The 23,204-nt window shown below is 40.9% G+C and overlaps 1 protein-coding gene across 4 annotated transcripts in view; it reads left to right on the top strand.

Moving 5' to 3' along the window:
• Nucleotides 1–20,635, top strand: part of RORA (RAR related orphan receptor A) — a 697,371-nt gene extending 676,736 nt beyond the window's left edge. For 3 of the 4 annotated variants that reach the window (XM_037054024.1, XM_037054026.1, XM_037054027.1), the window contains 8 exons: nucleotides 2,570–2,711; nucleotides 5,238–5,633; nucleotides 10,996–11,117; nucleotides 12,833–12,965; nucleotides 13,620–13,727; nucleotides 15,186–15,296; nucleotides 16,419–16,531; nucleotides 17,909–20,635. In XM_037054024.1, coding sequence (XP_036909919.1) covers nucleotides 2,570–2,711; nucleotides 5,238–5,633; nucleotides 10,996–11,117; nucleotides 12,833–12,965; nucleotides 13,620–13,727; nucleotides 15,186–15,296; nucleotides 16,419–16,531; nucleotides 17,909–18,073 — 1,290 coding nt within the window. In that variant the 3' untranslated portion in view covers nucleotides 18,074–20,635. The remainder of the gene's footprint in view (nucleotides 1–2,569; nucleotides 2,712–5,237; nucleotides 5,634–10,995; nucleotides 11,118–12,832; nucleotides 12,966–13,619; nucleotides 13,728–15,185; nucleotides 15,297–16,418; nucleotides 16,532–17,908) is intronic. The other variant, XM_037054025.1, reaches the window with a different exon arrangement.
• Nucleotides 20,636–23,204: the final 2,569 nt, after the last annotated feature.

Below are 23,204 nucleotides of genomic sequence, written 5' to 3'. Positions count from 1 at the left end.
ACTTGATATAAGGGAGATTGAAGGCACAATAGAAAGACTGTCGGAGGCCTTGGGCGCCAAGCCTTGCCCACATTGTTGAGGTTGGTGAGCAGCGTGTCAGAGAGCAGGGCAGGGGGCGGCGTCTGTACCCTGCTCTCGCCCAGGTTGGCTTCCGAAAGGGAAGAACTGGGAACTGAGGTCACATCATCATATCCATGGACTAAATCGCATCGTCCCCCAGTTGTCACAAAAGAAAGCAGATGTACTAGACTCTTCGTCCCAAGTGTTTCACATACTTTCCCACCTGCATATTATACAATGGAAAAAATCAGAAAGCCCAGATAAACAGAAAGAAAACTAGAATCACCCATGGCCCGCCCAACCAGTGCCAACAATTCTTTTATTTGGGGGCATCATTTTCCAAAGTTTCTTCTATGTTAAATATATGGATTTTTTTCAAAAATTGGATTATATTGTTTTAATTTAATTCAGCAATATAGTTTTTAATTCAGCAATATATTTTTATTACCTTTCTATGTCAATTATACTTCTGAAATTCCATTTTTAATGGTTGCTGAATGTGTGGATATCCAATACGATTCTTCCAATTCACAAATGTTGGATATTTAGCTTCTTTCTAAATTGTTTTATATTACAGATCCTTGTAGGTAAATCTTTGTATCATTCTTAATATTCCTTTAGAATATATTGCCTAAAAGAGTCATTCCTGGTTCAAAGGATAGGTAGTTTTGAAGGATTTTGATACAACTGCCAAGTTGGCCTCCAGAAAAATCTTTAGGTGAGAAAGTATACCCTTATCAGTTTGCCCACTACTCTGCCAGCTCTTCAGGATTTTACGTCCCCCTCCACTAGTGTGCTGTTGGTTGGCATCATCTATCTGACTCTTTAAAGATCGAAAGATGATAATACTCTTTTGTACACTTTGTGGCTATGCTTCATAGAAATAACTCTGGTTACCTTTGCTCTCTTCAGAGTACTGCAGAACCACTGAGTGATAACTCATCAATAAAAAGATAACCAAGAACCGTCCATATGTTTGGATACTAAGAAATGTGCTTTTAACTAACATATGAATTAAAGAAGAACTCTATTGAAAATTGGAACATGTTTTCAGTTGAATGATAATGAAAATACTACAGAGCAAAATTTGTGGGTTGCTACTAAAGCATAACTAAAAGGGAAACTTACAGCTTTAAGAATAAACACTGAAGCCCTGGATGGTGTGGCTTAGATGGTTGGAGCATCGTCCTGTAAACCAAATGGCACAGGTTCAGTTCCTGGTCAGGGCACATACCCCGGTTGCAGGTTCAGTCCCCAGTGGGACACTTACAAGAAGGCAACCAGTCAGTGTTTCTCTTTCACATTGATTTTTCTCTCTCTCTCTCTCTTTCTCTCCCTCTTTCTCTAAAGGCAATAAAAATAAAAATAAAACAAGTCCTCTGGTAAGAATTTTTTAAAAAATTTTAAAGGAAGTAATAATAAATGCTGAAAATTAATGAGCTAGTAAGGATCCAAGTCAAGAAGTTTGCAAAAATTAGTGAATAAAGAATGAAATCCTTGAAGTTGACAGTTCCCTTACACACACACACACATATGTATTTATTACCTATGCATCTTTGTACACCCTCTCATCTCCAAAACAGTGCTTAACAAATAAGTGTAACTTGATGAAAATCAAATTGGATTTGTTAAATCAGAAGGGTCATGCACTGACCAGTGTGGCTCAGTTGGTAGTGCCTCATCCTGCAAAGCAGAAGATCGCCAGTTCAATTCCCAGTCAGACCACATACCTCAGCTGCGGGTTCAGTCTCTGGTCAGACATGTGCAAGAGGAAAGCGATCGATGTTTCTCCCTCACATCGATGTTTCTCTCCCTCTCCTTTTCCTTTCCTTCCCCTCTCTCTAAAAATAAATAAATACAATCTTTTAAAAAGGAATTATAAAGGTCATGACACTAAACTCATGCTATTTTCAAGTCGTTAGGGTTGAATATTCCCAGTTTGATTGGTCTGCCAACGCAATCTGTCCAAGTGTCATTTAACTTTGGGGGGCAGCAGATTCTGACTTGGGGAAGGCAAGACGCCTGAAGGATGGTGCTCTTGAGTGGGTTAGCAGCGATTACCGGTGTACCAGGATCGCCGCCACTCTGGGGCATGGTGAGGATGAATCTCCTCATCTCCGGACACCCAGAGGAGTGGGTTGTATTTATTGTACTAAAAATATTTTGGAAATAAAGGTTAAATGTATGTGCCTTTGTACTCTTCCATCAACACACTGCTTTTGATCACCAGAAGCCCAGAACAGGGCCTGCCCCTGCGGCTTCTCCTTAGGCCACCGTGTGTTGCAGTTCAAGTTCTGCATGTGTACAGGACACAGGACTGGGCTCTGGGGATCAGTTTTACTCAGGAAAAAGAAGTGACTTTGATTTCATTAATGGTCTCCTGGATGATTCTGCTCCAAGTTGAATCCTCATTAAACATTAATGCCACTCAGTTCTTAGTAGACTGTCTTTAGCATCATACAGCTCAAATTGACACTAACCTGGTTTCTGTCTTATAACTGAATCGCAGGGCTTTTTCAGGAGAAGTCAGCAAAGCAACGCCACCTACTCCTGTCCTCGTCAGAAGAACTGTTTGATTGATCGAACCAGTAGAAACCGCTGCCAACACTGTCGATTACAGAAATGCCTTGCTGTGGGGATGTCTCGAGATGGTGAGCACTCAGAGCTGGAGTTGTAGGGTGCACGGGGTTATCAAAGAGCTTCCTGAAACCTGGACCCACATCGGCCAAAATAAGTCCTCCCTCCTCTGCCGGCTCTGTGGGTTTCGGAGCAGTTACTTCTTCCTCCATACTCCGTGGGAGTCAGCTGCCTGGCTGGTGAGGGGCGCGTGGAAGAGAAGTATCTGTGTGGTCAGAATACCTTCAGATTTTTGGTGTTTACCACATTATAGGTGGATCAGTCAATTGGAGGTTAGTGTCCTTTGAGGACCTTAATAAATGTACCTTCTATGGGCATTTTCCCCAGAAGGAAACACAAGCGAGAGCTAATTGTTACATACTTTACACTAGTGAGCTTAGTGGCAATTTGGGTTCAATTAGCTTTTATGCTAAATGGATATTTTGAATCATGATGCCAAAGTCAAATATTTGTATACCAAGAATGTATGAAAATAGTGCAAAACGTGGCTCAGTGACAAATGTCCTTTTTGTTAGAAGAAGCTATTTTAAGAAACAAAGACCACCTACCATGCAACTGCAGAACATTTCCAGATCTTCCTGGAAAACCAGCCGAAGGGCACTGACCAATCAACACCAGATTTCAAGACAGTTCTTCTTACATAAGGAAACTGTATAGAAAGTACAGCGGGTACATTTTTAAAACTTTTCCAAATATACTACTAGCTGGCTCTCTTAAGAGATCCCTTTGAAGGAAACATCTCTCCCTGTAGAGTTTCAGCCTGGGGAAAAATACTCGAGGATGCTGGGCTGGCATTCTGAAGGCCAGATGTTGTTCTTGGGGCCTGGGGACTTGCCCAGACACAAGTGGCAGTGACCTTCAATAGTGGGGCACAGGGTGGCCTCTTGTAGAACATGTAGAAACAAAAGTTAAGTTGTTGCCATTGAAACATGCAAGTCACAGAACTCACACCATATTCTCAGAAATCCCTGTGATGTACAACTCCGCAGACTCCACCTGCCAGTTCGTCTCTTATGAACTTAAAAGTTAAAATCACAAGTCATGTCTGCATTTTCCCAGTAACTGATCTTTTCATTTCCCTCACAGGATGGTGTGATTACTGTTGTTAATATTCAGGCAAACGTTCAAGGCAATTCAGAGTCACAGCAGAACAGGTTTCACCTCTGAATATTAATCCCCTTGAGTGTTCTAGAACATAGACCCTGTCACTAAAAAATAAAGCGCCTTCCTATGTCTCCTGAGGTTTTGTAGAGAAGTGACAGCACACATCGTTGAGGGCTCAGAGTGAATTTGGGGCCTTATAAAAACATGGCCTGAAATTCAGAGCCACCTCAGCCTAAATGCCGGCTAACTAGCCCCACCCAAGTGTGTTCCTTCCTTCCTGGAACCTGAAAACTAGCAATCTCAAGCTCACTTGTTTCCTCTCTGCAAAAGGGCAGTGGGTTCTCCTTGGCAGAAAAGGCATCCGCCAGCTGGTAGCCTGGGTTCCCGAAGTCGTGCCCATCTATCCTGCCTCCTTCCTATAGACTCGGAGTTGTGATGATGGTCAGATGAGTGAGTGAGTCAGTGAGTTCATCCTCCCCATCAGGTATAGAGTTAACCACAACCAACTGGAGCATCTCAGTCCCTCCAGCAGAGGCTTCATCTGCATAGACAGGGTCAGGCTGAAAAATAAATGGGTTCATGGGAGAGTTCAGAGCAGGAAATCATAAGAGTTTTTTTTTTCCCCTCGAGTATATGGGTGTCTCAGGAGAGATCATTTGGGATTCTGAATGCACTGGGAAGTTACTACAGCCATTGTTCCAGTTTTAATACCAGATATCACAAGGAGAAATGTTGCAAACACAAAATCGTCCAATAGAGAGAGATCTTAGACATTGTTCACCCTTTCCAGAATTCTGACACTGTTGTTACTTGAGGCAAACAAAGAAGAGTAGAAAATGTCACTTAAAGATAGGCCTAAGCGCTTGACGGGCCATTATGACCCAGCAGAGGGGAGGGTGCTTCTCGGGTAGACTCGGAGATGTAATTCGGGGAACTGTAAAGGCCTCATCCAGTCTGTTTAGGTCTCTCAATGAAGCCCCAGCTTCTACTGTGTGGGGAGAAAGTCATTTGAGCGTACAGGATAGAGGAATGGATGAAAATCGAGGTTTGACTGCTGGTCCTTCGATGTATCTCTGTGAGTCCGTGTACTAGGAAGGGAAAGAGGGGGTCCAGCCCAGCTGCATGGGTGGACAGTGAACACCCCCATCCAGTCACATTCCAGTGGCTCCCACTGAGCACAGGGTCACAGCAGGAAACCATAGGTGGCCATTTCCCTGGGTCTCCTCTGCCCATCCTCAGTTCCTCGGGGCTGTGTCTTTGCTGTTGTGGGCCTGGGGTGGGGGACTGTGTTCGCTCCTGGATCATATCCTTCTTTTGTGGTGAGGTGGTTTTTGGATGAGATTGTCTGAGACTTCAAAGGAACCCCTAAAACATGCCAGAGAGGATAATGAAGGAAAGCGTATTATATATGGTGTGGTTTGGCATTTTTCTTCCAGCTGTAAAATTTGGCCGAATGTCGAAAAAGCAAAGAGACAGCTTGTACGCGGAAGTGCAGAAACACCGGATGCAGCAGCAGCAGCGAGACCACCAGCAGCAGCCTGGAGAGGCGGAGCCGCTGACTCCAACCTACAACATCTCGGCCAATGGGCTGACAGAACTGCACGATGACCTCAGCAACTACATCGACGGGCACACCCCCGAGGGGAGCAAGGCAGACTCTGCCGTCAGCAGCTTCTACCTGGACATACAGCCTTCCCCGGACCAGTCAGGTCTTGATATCAATGGAATCAAACCAGAACCAATATGTGACTACACACCAGCATCAGGCTTCTTTCCCTACTGTTCTTTCACCAATGGAGAGACGTCCCCAACTGTGTCCATGGCAGAACTAGGTAATGGCTTCCAGGTTTCTATTGGGGTGCGCTACTTATGCACTTTGAAGTAAACGGGATGTGTTTGGCTTTCCTCTAATGACTCATGTTGTTAAAATGATGCAGCTAGAAGGGAAACTCACTTTTGCCATTTGGACCACTTCACAATACCACTCTCCCCACCACCTTGCTTTTTGACTGTCCACTGTTTCCCGTGGACATGCAGGGAAAACACTGACATGTTGCCATCAAAGATGGGTCAGCATGAACTAAAGCAGTCTTAAAATTTCACAGAAAACTATTATGCTCAGAACACTGTCATGCTCAAAACAACTTGATTAGTTGTTCACTTACTTATATTCCAGGTATTGCTTTTTGACTAGTGCAGAGTTTTAAAATGTTGAATCTATTGCCAAAATTTAAAACCTGGACAATCTCACACACACAAAAAGTCAAGTTGTCAGCTTCTTGTGGGAGGGAAAAATTATCTAGATATAAGGGACCAGCAGGAACTAGCTGGCCCCAGTTAGGTGCTAACACCTTTGGACCTTGGAGCACGCCCCACCCCCAGAACTGTCCCCAGGTGTGTGACTGTCCAGCCCCTGCAGGCAGGTAACTTTCTCAAGCCTGATGTGTCCTATAGGCACCGAAGGGAAACTGCCTTCTTTATTTGCCAGAATGTTTTGGTGATGGATATTGGTAACAAAACTGATATATTTCATAGAAGACTTACCATACCAAAAACCAAAAAAAAAACTGAAAAAACAAAACCTTGTCATTTTCTTATTCCTGTGACATCATTTTTGCTTCTTCAGTAATGTGACCTAGAAATGTTGATAACACAATAAAAAAACTCCCCACTTCAAGGAAGTTGTGTTAGCATCCTCTGTTACATTATTTAATTGATTTTTAAGTGCAGCACTATTGTTAGAGAAACTTTGATAATAACCTTTGCAGTTTTAGAATTCGGTCTGTTCCTCCCCATGACCCCTTGCACAAGGTTATAATCCTCTGGGATGTTTCAATTAGTTGCTGTGGAGATAACCAAGTTAATGCGAGGAGGGAATGAAGACTTCAGATGGAAAAGAACCAGCAGGTTCTGACTTGAGCACAGAAATCCTCAGTTCACAGAAAAAAAAAATGGTTGTGTTCTTTAGATGGTTTCTCCACCTCTGTACCCCATAAAACATTTTTAAGTGAAATTTATATTTCCAGTAAAATCTTTCTCCAAATAGAACAAATTGAATGTTCTTTACGGTTTTTACACAAGCACCTCTTTATGGGTCTAAATTTAAATCCTCAAGAGCAGGGACATTTTAAGCCTGGTCTTTAACCACTGAACAGCATTAAAGGTGTATCACAGCTCTTTTGATTAACAGAAAAACCTCTGAACTAGACGCCAAGCTGAGCAGAGGTGGGTTTGATTTTATTTTTCTTGAACTAGAACAAAAACCTTCCATTTTTGTCATGGAATCTTGGTTGGCTGAGCCTTAAGCAGAACTATAATGAAAGTAAAATGTTCAGAAATGAATAAGGATTTGATTGAAAGTTGACACGGTATCATGAAAAAAGACCTGGTTCTCTCTGCCTTAGGTTTGCTTCCACCTAAATACCGGTGAATCTATTCTGTTTGCTTGTCAAATGTCCATCCCTGAAATAAATCCACAAGGCTTTAAGCCAAAGTGTCACCCTTGAATGTGGCATGTTGGCTACATGTGTAGCGCTACCTGAGTGGGGCCAGAGGTGGTGAAGCTGACTCCCCCAGCTGCCTCTTCCCCACAGGCCAGTTTCCTCTCCCGCGCTGATCGCCGGTCAGTGCAGACTAGGAGCCCTGTGCCTTCTTGCTTTATCCATGTTCTCCTAAACTAGGGGGTTTTTACATGTGTTCTGGCCTTTTCCAAGATTAATAAAATTAACTTGACAGTAGAACCCAAACCCAAAACTTAAACAGGAATTTATCTGAAAAGGATGTAACTGGGCTCTAATTTCTATCCCATGTACACAGGCAAAATAGTTTGTAGAGCTAAGAGTAGCGTTAAAGTGGCCAAAGACCTTACTGTTTCTTCTTCACAGCTGTAAGTCATTTGGGGCTTAGGTCCTGCTGCCTCTGTAACTAAGGCTCTTGACTTTATTTTAGGTTAAATTTTGTCATTAGATCTTAAACAAATGAAAACAGTTATTCAATGGAAAAATAAATTGTAAATTAACACATGGGAAGCCCAGTTCTACCATTCAAGAATAGTACCCACAATCCATCACTTTTAGCGGGACCATCTCTGCATTCGTGGCTGGGAAATGTGGTCCTCGATGTACAATTAACACCTGAATTGTACGTTCCAGATAAGCCATCCGGGCTCATTTTTAAAAAACTAACTGCACCTGTTATGTAATCAATAATTACATTCTGTGCAGAGACAATGACGTAATGGGCAAAGCACGAGACAAAAAGTCAACTTACATGGGTTGTGGTCCTAGCTTCGCTATAGGCAACCTGGTATAAGTCATGCAGCCTCTGCAAGCTACAGTTTCCCTACCTACTGAGTATAAAGATTAGGAGCACAGACTCTGGCACCACATTGTGTATGTTTAAATAATTGGCCACTTGCCAGCTGTGACACCTTGAAAAAGTCACTTCACCTCTGTAAAATGGAGATAATACTAGTACCTTCCTCCAAGTGTTGTTGCAAAGGTTAAGTAAGAAAAAGAAAAGAAAAAAATATATATATATTCTGAATATATATTATATGAATCTGGCATGCAGTAAATGCTATTAAATGTTAACTACCATCATCACTATTGATGTTGTTGTTATCTATAAACTGAAGAGACTTTGGACCAGATGATGTCTAAAATTCCTTTCTATTGTGAAAATTGATGAAGCAGTCGTGGGTGAGAAGTGAACTGATTTGCCCATCCCGATGGGTCATCTATCCACTGAACTCTGACCAGAAACCAGGTCTCCTAACTCCCGGCTCCGAGGTATTTCACTATTCCAGGCTGCTTCTCTGAGAGACCACGCTAACTTGTTCACTTTTACTCAGTCTGGGCCTATTCTCCTTTGCTGAAATGGAGCTTTAAAAACAGCCACGTGTCTAAGGTCTTACACTTGCCAAATCCACCTGTGAATTGGGAGTCAAAGGCAGTTGATGAGTAGTTGGCAAGAATGCAGCCACTGCCCTCTACTGGTTAGTCATGTGCATTGTGTCGTTCATTGCCGCTTCTAAAAGCTGGACCCCAACAGGGAGGGAGGGGTGAATGTGAACAATTTTTAGGATGGAGTGAAATGACAACATGTGGACCATATTAACCAGAAAAGAAGCATAATCTGGCAGAGAATGCTACATCCTCTTCCCTCCCCTCACCTCATAGGGTCCCCCTATTTCTCTGTGAACACTTCGTCATTTGTTTTCATATCTGCAAAACTTGGTTTACATTCCAGAATCTGTCTTCTGTAGAGAGCACTCTTTCTGCAGGAGATAGTTCACTGATTTATTTACACACTTATTTTTTTTCTCACTTCCCGTTGTTTTTTGTCTTGATTCTCTTCTTCACAAGTGCCATTGGTTCTGAGACGTAATTGACTGGCTTCTCCCTCTTTCTCTCAGCCTCTCTGTCTCTTTCCTTTAAATATTTTCTTTTGTTCATGTTTCATTTTTATGGTATTGATGTACATTGTTTTGTATCTGTGTGTTGTGAAGAGGGCCATTAAGATTTATTGTTTCAGTGTCTCTAAAGAGATCCTAGTTTCAAGCTTCATTTAGGTGAACCTGCTCTGTTCCCACAGGAAGGAGTCTGATTCTGTTCGAGGGAAGCAGCAGCAAATTCCCAAATAAACAAACAGTCTTGCTACTGTTGCCAAGTTTGCATTCAGCACCACTCTGTAAATGGCTTTCTTGCTAAGCATTCAAGACCCCAAGATGGGGATTCCTGTTTGCTGTGGTTTTATATTCACAAAATCTTATCATTTTTTCTTTTAAAACTTTTCGTTAGCCTTCCCTCCCATGACAGTGATCACCGGCCTGCTTCCAGCTCTTAGTCCCTCCCCTCTGGCTCCAGCAGACTTCTAAGGGGTCCTCTTGCCTCCAGCCCCTGTCCTTCAACCATCTAGTCACAAAGCTGCTTGTCCTGCTTCCCCAGATACAGTGTTCAGTACCTCGGCTCCTCCTGGAGAATCTTGCTGACTCCTTGTGTTTCAGCAGCTGCACACTCTCAATCCTAATATTCAAGATCCTTCAGGATTTGGACTCTTACCTACTCATCTTTCTATTTTGACTCTATCACTTTATCACATCTGCCTGTCTCCTGCTATGTTGGTTCCTTCATCTGCCATTCCCTGAGTGTGGAACAGGCCTACCCCTTACACCACTGGCCTCCACCTACCAAATCCTACCCATGCTCAGGGACCAACTCAAATGTCCCCCTTCTGCCAAGAAGTACCCACTAACTTCCCTAAGCCAACACTCATCTCTCCCCTTCCCTGACAGCACCTATTAATCAGTTTTTCTTTCTCTTCCAATATAATTCAACATTATACTTTATTGTCTAATGCGTTGAATTGTCCTTTCAGCATGTCCATACAAGCTCACCAGACTATAAATACCTAGAGAAATTTTTTTGGCATCTATTTCTTATCATCAATCTCCCTATACCGTAGTATAACAAGAACTAATGTTAGGTAGCACACGCTTTGTAACGCTCCCCAAGTTGTCACCTCATCTAATTCTCACAGAAGCTCTATGAAATAGATCCTGTCTCCTTCATTTTACAAATGAGGAAACCCAAGCACAGAGAGGCTAAGGAACTTACCCAAGATCACACAGCTAGTAAGTAGCAAGGCTGAGTGAGGTTCAAACTCAGACATTCTGGCTCCAGAGTCTGTCTCTTAACCACTGTACCATGTATAGTGACATAGCAGGCACTCAGTAATGCTTGTTCTGCCATTTGCAGGAAAAACTAAAGAAATACATTTCTGTTGTCACTTTCTAATTTTTCAAGAATAATCCTTTGCAGGTGAATGGATATGGCAGATGCGTCTTTATAAAATTGCCAAGGAAAGGTTGTGCCCATCATTTCCTACACCTGTCTAGGTCAATATTTTTTATTCCCAGACATTGGTGGAAAGTCATAAAAGAAGGTCAGGAGTGTCTTTGAAGTCACCAAGACTTATTGTTAAGTCTTGGCTTTGCCTGTCTTTTGTCCTCGTGTTCCAAAATACAGAATAGTTTCAAATTGCTTATTTAAATGTATAAAGATAATTAAAATTGGTTCAGCACGATGCTCTTTATTTGTTACTTCTTTACAGCACGTAGTATGTAGGAGAAAACACTGGTTTCCCAAAGAAGAACTTGACTTTTCATGTTGTGATCTCCTGTTTTCTCCTTAGAACACCTCGCACAGAATATATCTAAATCACACCTGGAAACCTGCCAATACTTGAGAGAAGAGCTCCAGCAGATAACGTGGCAGACTTTTCTGCAGGAGGAGATTGAGAACTATCAAAACAAGGTATACTCTGAAGAATTTTACCGAGGGTGGAGGGGACAGTGGGAAGGGTGTGCACACAGGCGATTTGATCGAGACTACCAACAGACCAAAGAACGAATGCCTTTCATCAGCTTTCAAGTTTCTGTTTAAAATTCTTCCTTCCGGAACTCATCATGTACTTGAGACATCATTGTCGTACTGAGATGCCAGTGTGTGAAATTTCAGCAATAGCCAGCAAATGCCGCTGTGCCTGTAACTATACACACATCTCCCATCATTTGTCAATAGGGGGCTAAACGAAGCAGTTTCCATAAGCCTCAATTAGTTGGGATTTGTCCCGATAGCATAATGGCAGATTTAAAGGTCAGGAAGTTCATGTAAAATAGTAATCTCAGCCTCATGTTTCTAGAGGTTTAGAAAAAGGAGTTTAGGGAGTGTGTACAGAAAGGTTTGGAGTCTGTGATTGTAACTCCAGTCCACACCTAGCAGTGTGAGGCTGATAGGTGTTGCTACTTGACTTTTTTCGGTAAAATTCTGATCAACAAGCCACCAGAATGGGAGGGTGGGGCTAGAAAAGGGGAACTTGTAATTGTCCACTCTCCCTTTGGGTAAAGAAAATGCTGTTGTTCCCACCTGATAATTGGAGAAATTCAGGCTTGGGAAGGACCCTAGAGTTTATCCAGTTCACTTCACATAGGAGGAAGCCTCGTGGGCATGTGGCTGAGAGTGCAGACATCAGCACTAGACGGTGACTCCTGACCCTGATTCAGTGTTTCTGCCACCCCATCATATTGGTGGAAACAGACTTCATTTTTCAAGAGTAATTTAAAAATTTTCAAGACTAATGTTTCGAGAGGAATTCTTTCCAGGTCAGTGTACGCGGCAGGTGTGTCTTTCTAAAAATGCCAAGAAGAGGCTGTGTCCCTCGTTTCCCACACCTGTCTAGGTTGATAATGGTTCATTCCCAGACATTGGGGGAACAGGTGAGCAGCCCCGCAGATCCAGGTCACCCTGTCACTGAATTGGAGAGAGTGGGTGTATAATTTAAACAGGTCGGGGGATAGCAACACACACCTTGCCCCCAAGATGTGCCAGCAGCCGACGGTTCAGAGAGCTGAAGGAAGGCAGCCACGGCAGCAGAGCGTGTGGGATGGGGTTCAGAGTCAGGGATGCTAGGGTCTGAATCCCAGCTCCGAGGCCTATTCCCTGCGAAACCTCTGTGAGCATTCATGTCCATTTGCGTCCATTTGTGGAAAATGGGAAAAACTTGTTCTCGTGAAACAAGACAAGGATGTCATAAAGTACCTAGCTCATAGCAGATCCACAATAAACATAACAGACTCCCCTTCTTTCCCCTTCCCCCAGTAAAATGGTGTTAAATTCCTCAAGGCAAAAAAATATTGTAATTGCTAAAAAGAAGACCTTGCTTTCTCTTCTCTGTGGCCCAGGGTTAAAGCCGTGGCATGCGTTTCTGTCTTCTGCTGCATGCATGCCCGTAACCTCTTCCCCCTGCCCTTCTGCCCCCAAAGAGGTCAGGGAGCAATTGGAGGAAATGAGAAAGGACTTAGAAGCTATCATTAATTATATCCCAAATAATGGGCCAACTGTTTATTTGGGGATCCTCTAGCCTTCTTTTAGTCCATTTCCAAGGAAGGATTTTACAAAAGAGGCACAGTTAAACCAACTGAGCCAAGATTGGGTAGTGGTGTATGTTAATGTGTCCCCCTCTTCCACAGCAGCGGGAGGTGATGTGGCAGCTGTGTGCCATCAAAATCACAGAAGCTATACAGTATGTGGTGGAGTTCGCCAAACGCATTGACGGATTTATGGAACTGTGTCAAAACGATCAAATTGTGCTTCTCAAAGCAGGTATGTGCTTTGCAAGTGAATGTTGAGATCTCTTCCTAACCTGCTTTCACCCACCTATTAAAGAAATGCTTGGTAAGGAAGGTGTCAGGAACAGTTTTTCTCCGATGATGATAGTCCAGGTTTCTCTTAGCAGAGACTGAGTTCTTTCTAAAGGCATTTCAGTTTTTGCAGGAAACGCTCCCTCCATTTTGCTTCTCCCCTCTGTGAAAAGATTAATTTGAAAGACACGTGCATTCCCTAATTTTACCATCACCTGTGTTTTGTTTCGACCCTCCAGGTCCTCAGGGGTTTCCAGTAAGCCGTTAGGAAGAAAATGTGGAGCCTCAGAAAGACAACTGTGGCTTTTTTGTTTGTTTGTTTTAATATATATGGATAAATATTTGACTAGCCACTCAGAGACTCTGCACTGTAAGACAGAAGAGTGACAAAGAAGTCATTTGTAAATCAACCCTTCCGTGAAGCAGGCCTTAGCTTCAGCACAGGTGTTGAATTACACCAGTGAACTTGGCCCTTTTAGATAGAGCGTAAGGGGGACTGAGAGCCCTCTAGCTAAACAACACCCAGCGCAGGAACTCAGGAGTGGGTTTCCACGTTAGTGCCTTTGAAATAAGCTCTCCACAATGGAATAATCCAAACCATTCTGCCTTCGCTTAGGTTCTCTAGAGGTGGTGTTTATCAGGATGTGCCGTGCCTTTGACTCTCAAAACAACACCGTGTACTTTGATGGGAAATACGCTAGCCCTGACGTCTTCAAATCCTTAGGTAAGGAACTCTCTGGGTGTGTTGGCTTTAAATCACAATGATGTGAACAGATGGGAGCTGGGTGAAAACTCTTACTGAACAAAATGGAAACTGGGTATTTGGAAATAGTTCAAGAATATTATACCTATTTTTTTGCTTTATAGCTAGATACTACAGAAAAGTTATATACCTCACATGCCTTTTGTCTGTATTACATGTAATACAGACATTACATTTGTTGTTACACAATTACATTAGATTACATGTAAAGGTCTAATGTTTCATTTTATGTAGTTGGTAATCAAAGAAATTCATATTATATATCCTTCCAGATTTTAAGAACCAGGTAGGCAGGGAGTATGCCACTCAGGCAAACTAGAGGATTTGATCTGATACCTAGACTCAAGCGAAAGGTCTGCCCTTTCTAACTCCTCAGAGAACAAGCGTTAATGAGAATTAAATGTGGGTGTCAGAGAAAGCATTACTACCTTATAAATGAAACTGACATATACTTTATAAATTATATTGGATTTCTATAGTGTAAATAAAGTGGAGTACAGTCATTCAGACCAATTGGACAGTATCTAAAATATGTTATGTGACTTTTAAAATAGTAACATGACAAAGCATGTATACTTAAGTATAGCTCATTTCCATTTAAATTACCAGGTGGGGCAAAAATAAATTTATGAAACACAAGAGTTTATTCTTGTATTGTTATTTATTAATTATTGTATTATGTTCCATACAAACTGTAAAACTACTTTTGCCCCATCCTTTATATAAATAATATGCAAATCTGAAAGAGTAGACACCAAACCTAACCAGTCTTTGGGGGTGGATTATTATTTTATAGGACTTTCACGGTCTAGGTTTTCAGTCTGTAATAGTTACAGTGATTTTGCACCACTATAAAATGCCCTTGGTTAGTATCTCTTCAGGCTGTTTTAGATGAAATAGAGCCACACACCAGAATGAGTGAGTTTAACATTTCACTTACATTGTGCCGCTACACGCTGCTAGCCAAGAAGAGCCAGGCCCTGAAGTCAGGCAGCCTGCCTCTGACACCCAGGATGTTGCTTCCTACCTGTGGGACCCGAGGTGCATGGCCTTTTTCTCCAGGTCCGCTTCTTCACCTCTAAAACTGGGCTATTACAAATGCTTCCTTCACAGGGCTGCTGTGAAGTGTAGGAAACCCAAAGAAATCTCCTGGATGAGTTTCTAACATACTGACCACTCAGCAAAACTCACTCTCATGATTTTGAATGATGATGGTACAATGACAGGGGTGGGGAGGGCAGGGATGGGGAACTTGGCTAAATAGATTTTCCTTTGAAGATTTCAGACAATTAAACTGTAGAAATGTTATCAGTATCCACTCCCATCTTCTATGACTGGACCCCTCTCCACTTTCTTCCGTATTTTTTTTCTTAGGATCATAGCCAAAATCCTAAACAATCTTCATTTTCATTTTGGCAGGTTGCGAAGACTTTATTAGCTTTGTATTTGAATTTGGAAAGAGTTTATGTTCTATGCACCTGACTGAAGATGAAATTGCATTATTTTCTGCGTTTGTACTGATGTCAGCAGGTAAGCTAACCAAATAAAAATAAAGTGGTTTAAAAATTGTCCAGGTAAAGAATTTTTACCAGGTCTGTAACTTTTAGAATATTCGGAGGCTAGCAAGAAAGGCTATCCCACTTATTCAATCTATTTTTAATTTCTTCAAACAATAACCTCCCCCCATACACGAATATGCCCTTTTAAAAAGACCTCATGCTGTTCTGCTAAAATCTTAAGAAATGAGAATTAAGTAAAACCCAGTCCTTAAGTCACCTCCAGACACCAAGAGAAATGCTACAGTAGAGTCAGGTTTCCCTTCTTAATACCAATCTCCAAGATAACATGGTTTTTAAGAGATCCAACTTTTTCCTGAAATCTCCCTGGATATCATCCACAAGTTTCTCCCAATTTAATCCATGTTTTCAACCAGTTCTGCCTCTTGGAGATCATCAGTTTTGATAATTTACAATCTTCTACTCAGAATTATTTTATTTTTTATTTATTGATTTTTAGACAGAGAAAGAGAAACATCACTTTGTTGTTCCACTTATTTATGCATTCATTGGTTGCTTCTTATATGTGCCCTGACCAGGGATCAAACCCACAACTTTGGTGTATGGGAGCGACATTCTAACCAACTGAGCTACCCAGCCAGAACCTACTTGAAATTCTTATACATAAAGACTTTACCCTAAATTACGAACCTTTAAGTCATGTGAAATTCAATTGACAGTTTTAGTTGCCTTGGATTCAAAGGTTATTTCCAAATTTCCCGGAAAGACTAGCAGGATTGATAATATTTCTATCAATTCAGAAATATTATTCTTAGAAAGGCCTCTTAAGAGGCCACAGTGATTACACTGCACTTGTACATGTATGGCCTTTGATTTAGATGGCTATCCTTTGGGAAGGCGCGGACCCTCCCTTCCTTGAAGCATCAGTAAAAATAGAAAGGTTTAATACCCTTCCTAACTGTTTAGATCAGTGTTCTCCTCCTTTAGGAGCAAACTTTGAAAGAAGGGTGACACTGGCCTGTTAGTGCCTAACTCTACCTGGTGGTTTAGTGCTCTGGGTCTGAGAGTTGGGCGGAGTTGGGGTTTCTGACATCACGCTGGAGGAACCCTAAGGAATGTCGCCTTTCACGTGCAGATCGCTCATGGCTGCAGGAAAAGGTAAAAATTGAAAAACTGCAACAGAAGATTCAGCTAGCTCTTCAACACGTCCTACAGAAGAATCACCGAGAAGATGGAATACTAACAAAGGTGAGAGCTAAGGGTTTCCAGCTGGCGATGGCCTGAATCACCCCTTGCCGCACATCACGCTGCCAGTACCCTAGTACGTGTCTGACCAGCCCCTAACGGTATCAGTAAGCAACAGGCTGCTGAAAGGAAAGAAACAGGTCTGTTTCAAAAGTTCGGTGGGGCCAAAATTCAGGTTAAATTCGGTTTATTGTCATTGATTATAAAGTGCCCTACAACAGGGAAATAGTAGAATTTTTTGAAGCATTAACACATCCTGGAAATCCTTTTTCTATTCCATCAAAGTTGGACACAAAGCAGAGCTAATGGTCTTCATTAATAGAAACTAGACAATCTTTGAATTTTGAAACAGAAAGTTATGAAATACTAAACCAATTAACCAGGATAACCATATATTCTAATATTACTTCTATTTCCATTAAATTCATCAGTCATCAGCAGTAAATGACTTCTGTATTTTCTTCATCAATTTCCTACTACTCCCCTGTATTCAAAGCATAAGTTTTCATTTTTGCTAATTACTATCTTTTGGAATAAAAGCATAATTAGGATCTCAGTTTAAAGCATGCTAATGTTCTTCAGTACTACAGCCCGAACTCTGCATTTGGCTTGAGGAAAAGCAGCCCTTTCTTAGATTGTACGTTGTATTCTATTGTTCAAGGGAGTGATTCGAAGGGTTTGGGGGTTGGGTTGTTTTTTTTTTCCTTGTTTATTTTCTCGTATTTACTGCTGATAGCTAGGGTAGGTCAGGAAGGGGAAATTGGGGTTGAGTTGCTGCTTTGTTTATGATTTTGCACATATTGAATGAAAGATTGGGGAAGGAATGGGAACTAGAAGGAAGAGGAGATCTCAGGAGCTTCCCTCTTTTCTCTGCCTTCTCACCGTAAGACCAGGGTACCATTAGGTTCTTTGATTATAAACTGTACCTAACACATGGGCAAGATCTATGACCTGACAAAAACATTTCTTAGAAATTTTTCTGGGTTGAAATACTAATTATCGTGTGCTTGCATCGTGCTTAAGAGTTGAAAAAGCATTTTTAGAAATCATAGTAGTATTTTCAGCTGGGGAATGGCCAATGCTGGGACTTCCATCCAGGCCTTCTGACTTTTGTATTTGAACTCAGGAACATAGACCCAGAATTGCTTTGTTTTAGGTACAGTCTTTCCCAAGAAGAAACTTGTCATTAGGGTTGAATGTGTATCTGATATTCTGTGGTATATCACCATTTATTTTCACCAGTCCTCTCTTACTAGACATTTAAGTTGCTTTAAGTGTGTTTCACCATCAGAAACCATGTTGTAACGACCAGCCAGCTCCCTGAATTTTGGTTCTCATGTCTATTCTGTCCTAACAACATGTCCTTTCTTCCACTTACAGTTAATATGCAAGGTGTCTACATTAAGAGCCTTATGCGGACGACATACAGAAAAGCTAATGGCATTTAAAGCAATATATCCAGACATTGTGCGACTTCATTTTCCTCCATTATACAAGGAGTTGTTCACTTCAGAATTTGAGCCAGCAATGCAAATTGATGGGTAAACGTATCACCTAAGCACTTCTAGAATGTCTGAAGTACAAACCTGAAAAGCAAACAAAAAATATTAACCAAGACACTTTATATGGCCCTGCACAGACCTGGAGCGCCAACACACTGCACACCTTTTGGTGATCGGGGTCAGGCAAAGGAGGGGAAACAATGAAAACAAATAAAAGTTGAACTTGTTTTTCTCATGCATATGATTTCCATTCTGCCTACAGACATGGACCCTTTTCTATCTCGACTTCTTGATCGTTGACCTCTGTTTACAGCAGAAGGAGGGCACTAGAGTTGGAGGGTTTCCTTTTCTTGTAGCTCACTGTCCACAGACTTTCTACAGAGTCACCAACCTGTTAGTACTGAGAGAGTCCAGCAATAATCGGTGACTGGTGTGCATAGCGGAGGTTGCAGCATTACTTTGCACAACTTTGCTCTTTGTTTCATGAAGGAAGTTTTTATTTTTTTCACCGATTATTGCCAGTCAGCAGGATGGCACGAAAAGGGTCCATAGCACTAGCAACAATAGCATTATAATATATTACAGGGTAAATGGGCATGAAGACTATATATAGCTAAAAGAGATATTGTTTATATATTGTTTTAATTAATATAAAATGTAGTTACTGGTGTAGCTTTACCTGTTGAATTGATAAGGCACTTTCATTTTGCACCTTTTTCTTTAAATTAAATGCTAGCGTGTTCACTGTCGTGTCGCATGTGCACCAGAAACACAAGTTTAACTGAAAAGGCTTGGAAGGTACGTCGGGAGGTATTTATGCTGCTGTTTACAAAATGACTTTTAAAAGACTGGCTGGTCATATCTAGAAATCACAATGTTGGATTCTTTTTTTTTTTACATGTGAATTTGGAATTAGAAATGAAACTCTCCCTAAATTACACTTTGCATTTGGGTAAGTTTAAGGATAGATGTGTTTATGCTTCATACAAAGTTGAATGACGGATTGGTGCTGTGGACTTATACTATCATGCACATTATTTTTTAAAAGCTTTCTGAAAGCCACCTCAAGGAGGCAGGGGAGAGGAGGTTCGTTTTATGCAACTCGGTAGTTATCTAGGCTCAGTCTCAAGTTGGAATTCACATGCTTTGAGAACAAGTCAGAAAGCAGAATATTGTATTGGAATCTAGCTTTTATAATAAGAAGGATCCAAAGATTGTAGGTGGAGCAAATGAACACTCCCCATATGAGGACATGAGGCATTCACGTTGCAAATGTTTGTGTTCTTGGTATAATCTAGGAACCCGAAGAGTTTATCTCAGAGTGAACTATTTCTAGAGTAGCTGCCTCTAGATGCTAACATTCTAGAATGTTGCTCTCCATATTTCATAGACAATGTGGGAGGGTGGGGGAGGAATATTATGGTCAACCAGTTTCTGTTATTTAAAGATTAAGTATTTTAAGCCTTTTAAGTGATTAGTCAGTGCTTGCTGCAAACATTTACTTTTGTATTTATTGTCACTAGAAGACTGTGGACTGTAATTTATTTTATTAAATATTTAGAAGATTATTTGGCTTTGGTGTTCAGGTGAGAAATAGTGAGGGTTTTTTTTTTTTAAATTTTGTGGGTTTTTTAACGTAATTCCCAATGGGGGAAGGGAGAAAGAGCTGTCTGACGTACAAGCGTGCATATTTTAAAAACAAGTGACCTTTGGGAATGTAGGCATTTAGAAGATGATTTCGGTCCCCCTCGGGGCAGGAGTCAAACTTCCGGTCTGACGTCAACGACCGCGTTTGTTCAGAAAAGGGAACACCCTCCCTGGGCCACAGGTGGGCGTGTCCAGGCAGCCCTTCGTAGTGGAGACGTGTCTCCTTTACCAGCAGGGCCCTCCTGAGTCTTCTGTGGGGACTGCGGCTCCTGATGTGCCGAGTCCCAGCGCAGGCTTCGCAGAAGCCTTCACTCTGTTTTAAACTCCGCCGACTTGGAAAAGGAGAAGCAATCATTCACACAGAAGTGTGTATGAAGCCTAAATAACATCTGAAAAAGTTTTCAAAAATATATTAAGGGTTTAACCATAAATAGAAGACAAGAGTATTATTTACTTAAATTTCTTACAAGCATATAAAGCTTTATAAGTGTTTATATAGAGAGGTTAACTATAAGCATATAGTATTTATATTTGGGCAGGAAGGGTTAAATCAAATTTTTAATTTAAATAAGCATAGTTCCTTTAAAAATCAATAGTATTTATACTCTGAAAAAAGTACCAAGTGTAGTTATTTATTTGTCCATGTTTTTCCTATTGTTTCTCCTTTGGGGGGAATGGTGTATTTTTACTTTGGTTTTGTTTTCTGTTTTTTATCATTCTGATCCACTAAATTTTAATAAAGTGTATTAACTTCTTTTTAACCAAAGCTTTCTGAATATGACCAGCCTCAGGTGCTAGTGCATTAAAGAGCAACTAAACCTAATTCCAGTGTCCATTTATCAAATGATACAAGTTAATTAAATTTCTCTAAGGGTGAGAGAGCACTTAATGTTGAACTTAAAAGAAATTCCTTTTCCCAGAAAGGATTTTGCATGTACCTAATGCGGAAAAAAAAAGATGACATAATCACAGTAATAGCCACTGCATGGTGACACCTCTTCCCTAGTAAACCCGGACTCATTGACATGCTGCTGCTACTAGGTCTTCCTGAACGAAAAGCAGCGTGGGGACTTTAAGAGCAAAGCACCTGGAGAGTGTAGGAACAGAATAGTAGAGGCATGCTCCGTGAGATGAGAGAACAACTCACTGTTATTTGGATCAAAGTTGGAATGTGAAGTTAAACAGTAAATTCAGCTGAAGAAAAATGAGGTATAGAAAATATGAAAAACTTTGCATTTTTATTTTCTTCCTTATTATAGAAACATCTGTGGGATGGGACAAAATATTTGATGATACGGAACAATTATTTTGAATAGTTCTTATAAAGTTTCCTAAACTTGAATGCCCAATAGTCTTTTAAAGACTGGAACTGCACTGCCATCCTGGCTGCTGTAAGGCCTTATGTACAATGGTTGACAGCAAGGAAACGAGGCTTTTGCGCAAAGCCTGAACTTCAGTTCTAGCAGTGTCCAAATGGTTGTAGTCTGTCGTGAAGAGACTGGCCTTGGTCACAATGCAATCAAAAGTGCAGATGAAAGTGCTTCTTTGGACAGTTTGCAAACTGTGTTAAAGCTGTGGATTTTTTCAAGCATTCAGCATCCTAGTTTACGTTAAAGCTATGGATTTTTTTTGAAAGTCTTCAGCATCCTAATTCACCCTTCCTAACTTAAAGAAAACATGACTTAAGACACTGCTTCTAAGTTTGGTTGTTCTTTATAGTGTGGATACCCAGATGTCTGTGAGCGTATAGGGGTGGGCTGAGGGTCAAGTGAGGAGGGAGTGTGTGTGTGTGTGTGTGTGTGTGTGTGGTTTTTGTGTATGATGTGCGTGTGTCGGACCGCTTCTAGGCTACTAAGTGTCAGTGTAAAAGAAAATGTATTCAAAATACTTAAATCAAAACTAGAAGATGGGGAAAAAGATTTATTCTATACAAAGCCTTGTCTGGACCACTTTAGAGAGACTTCTATTTTTTTAACCCTTCTATAAATATTTGATGGCACTTGAAATATTCCTGCAATAACATGTGATTTGTGTAAAGAAAAAAAAAGATTTTGTAATGTGAAACAAAGAAAGAAAGTAATGTAATTTTCTAAAAAAAAATACAAACAAACAAACTTTGTATTATTTTCTTGATGGAATTTGTCTATCTGTCTTTGGAAAACTTTTTATTTCATTGAATGTGCCATAGTAGAAATACGTGTTTTTAGTTCTAGACTAAGGAATAGCTGTTTGTGTTCCGACATTCCAGAATGCAAAACAACCTAGTAGAATCTTTAATGAAAAGGTTTAAGTAGGATGTAAGCTTCTCTCATCGTTGCTTTTTTGCACATGTTCTTCATTCCTCTCTAGTGCAATATGTACATAGAGCACTTGCGGGTGTACCTGGATCCCTCAGGGAAAAATACATATTTGTACAGTTGTTGTTGATGTTGTTTTTCCTTTTGTTTTTGGCTAAGGAATGTCGACTGAATCACTTGTTATTGTTGAGGGGCAGCCAGATAATAATCCTAAAGCCACTGTTCCAAACATTGTTTAAATCATGTGTCCTTCCAGTGCTATTATTTTAAAGATACTAATAATAAAAAGTTATTTTCTGACAGTTCTTTGTGCTGATTGGTGAAAAAAAAGGGTAAATAAGCACCTTATGATTGACTTACTGTGAATGACAATCCATCTTGGTATCAACAATAGAAGCCCTATCACTTTGGAGTTGGGGTTAAGAGTCAGAAACAATGTGCTCAGGGATCTTCTAAAACTCTTCAAACAGGGTGGCCAGTACTACTGGGACAAATTGTGTTTTTTATTATTGATCATGATGATAATACTATCCCTCCAAGGCACAAGTGAACTGTATAGAACTAACTGCATGTGTGTATAAACGTCACTATCATCTCATCTTGTTGAGTTTGGAACTTAGGTGTTCTTCGGTTTTTTGTGTGCTTAAAAACATCCAGTGACTTCCGGAGCTACGCCAATAGAAAGTTACGCCAGTATGTTCAAAAGATAAATGAACAGGTCATGTACCAACAGAGAGCATCGTTCAAAGTACAGCCCTGCAAATACCATTCATCATTTCTCAAATAACTAAAATATTTGTGATATATTTATAGCACCATATATTAAAAACTACTTCCAATTCTACATAATATGGACAAAAAAAATTTAAACCAAAGGAGATGAGGGACCTGGCTGATGATGGAGTGAGACAGGTAAAAGATACATGTATTTTGTTAAAGATTTTATTTATTCGTTTTTCGAGAGAGGGGAAAGAAGGTGAAAGAGAGGGAGAGAAATATCAGTGTGTGGTTGCCTCTCACACACCCCCTACTGGGGACCTGGCCCACAACCCAGGCATGTGCCCTGACTGGGAATCGAACTGGCAACCCTTTGGTTCACAGCCCGTGCTCAGTCCACTGAGCCACATCAGACAGAGCCTACAACATGTATTTTTCGATGGCAGCAAACAACTATTGTTTTCACTGTATTCTCCTTGGGAAGCAAGCCAAAAAATTTCCTTTATGTAACAC

The sequence above is a fragment of the Sturnira hondurensis genome, unplaced genomic scaffold (genome assembly GCF_014824575.4).
Source record: "Sturnira hondurensis isolate 20B ecotype Veracruz unplaced genomic scaffold, ASM1482457v3 Scaffold0008196, whole genome shotgun sequence".
Lineage (NCBI taxonomy): Eukaryota > Metazoa > Chordata > Mammalia > Chiroptera > Phyllostomidae > Sturnira > Sturnira hondurensis.
The sequence above is the reverse complement of the archived record's forward strand: the minus strand, read 5'-3'. Positions and strand labels throughout refer to the sequence as shown.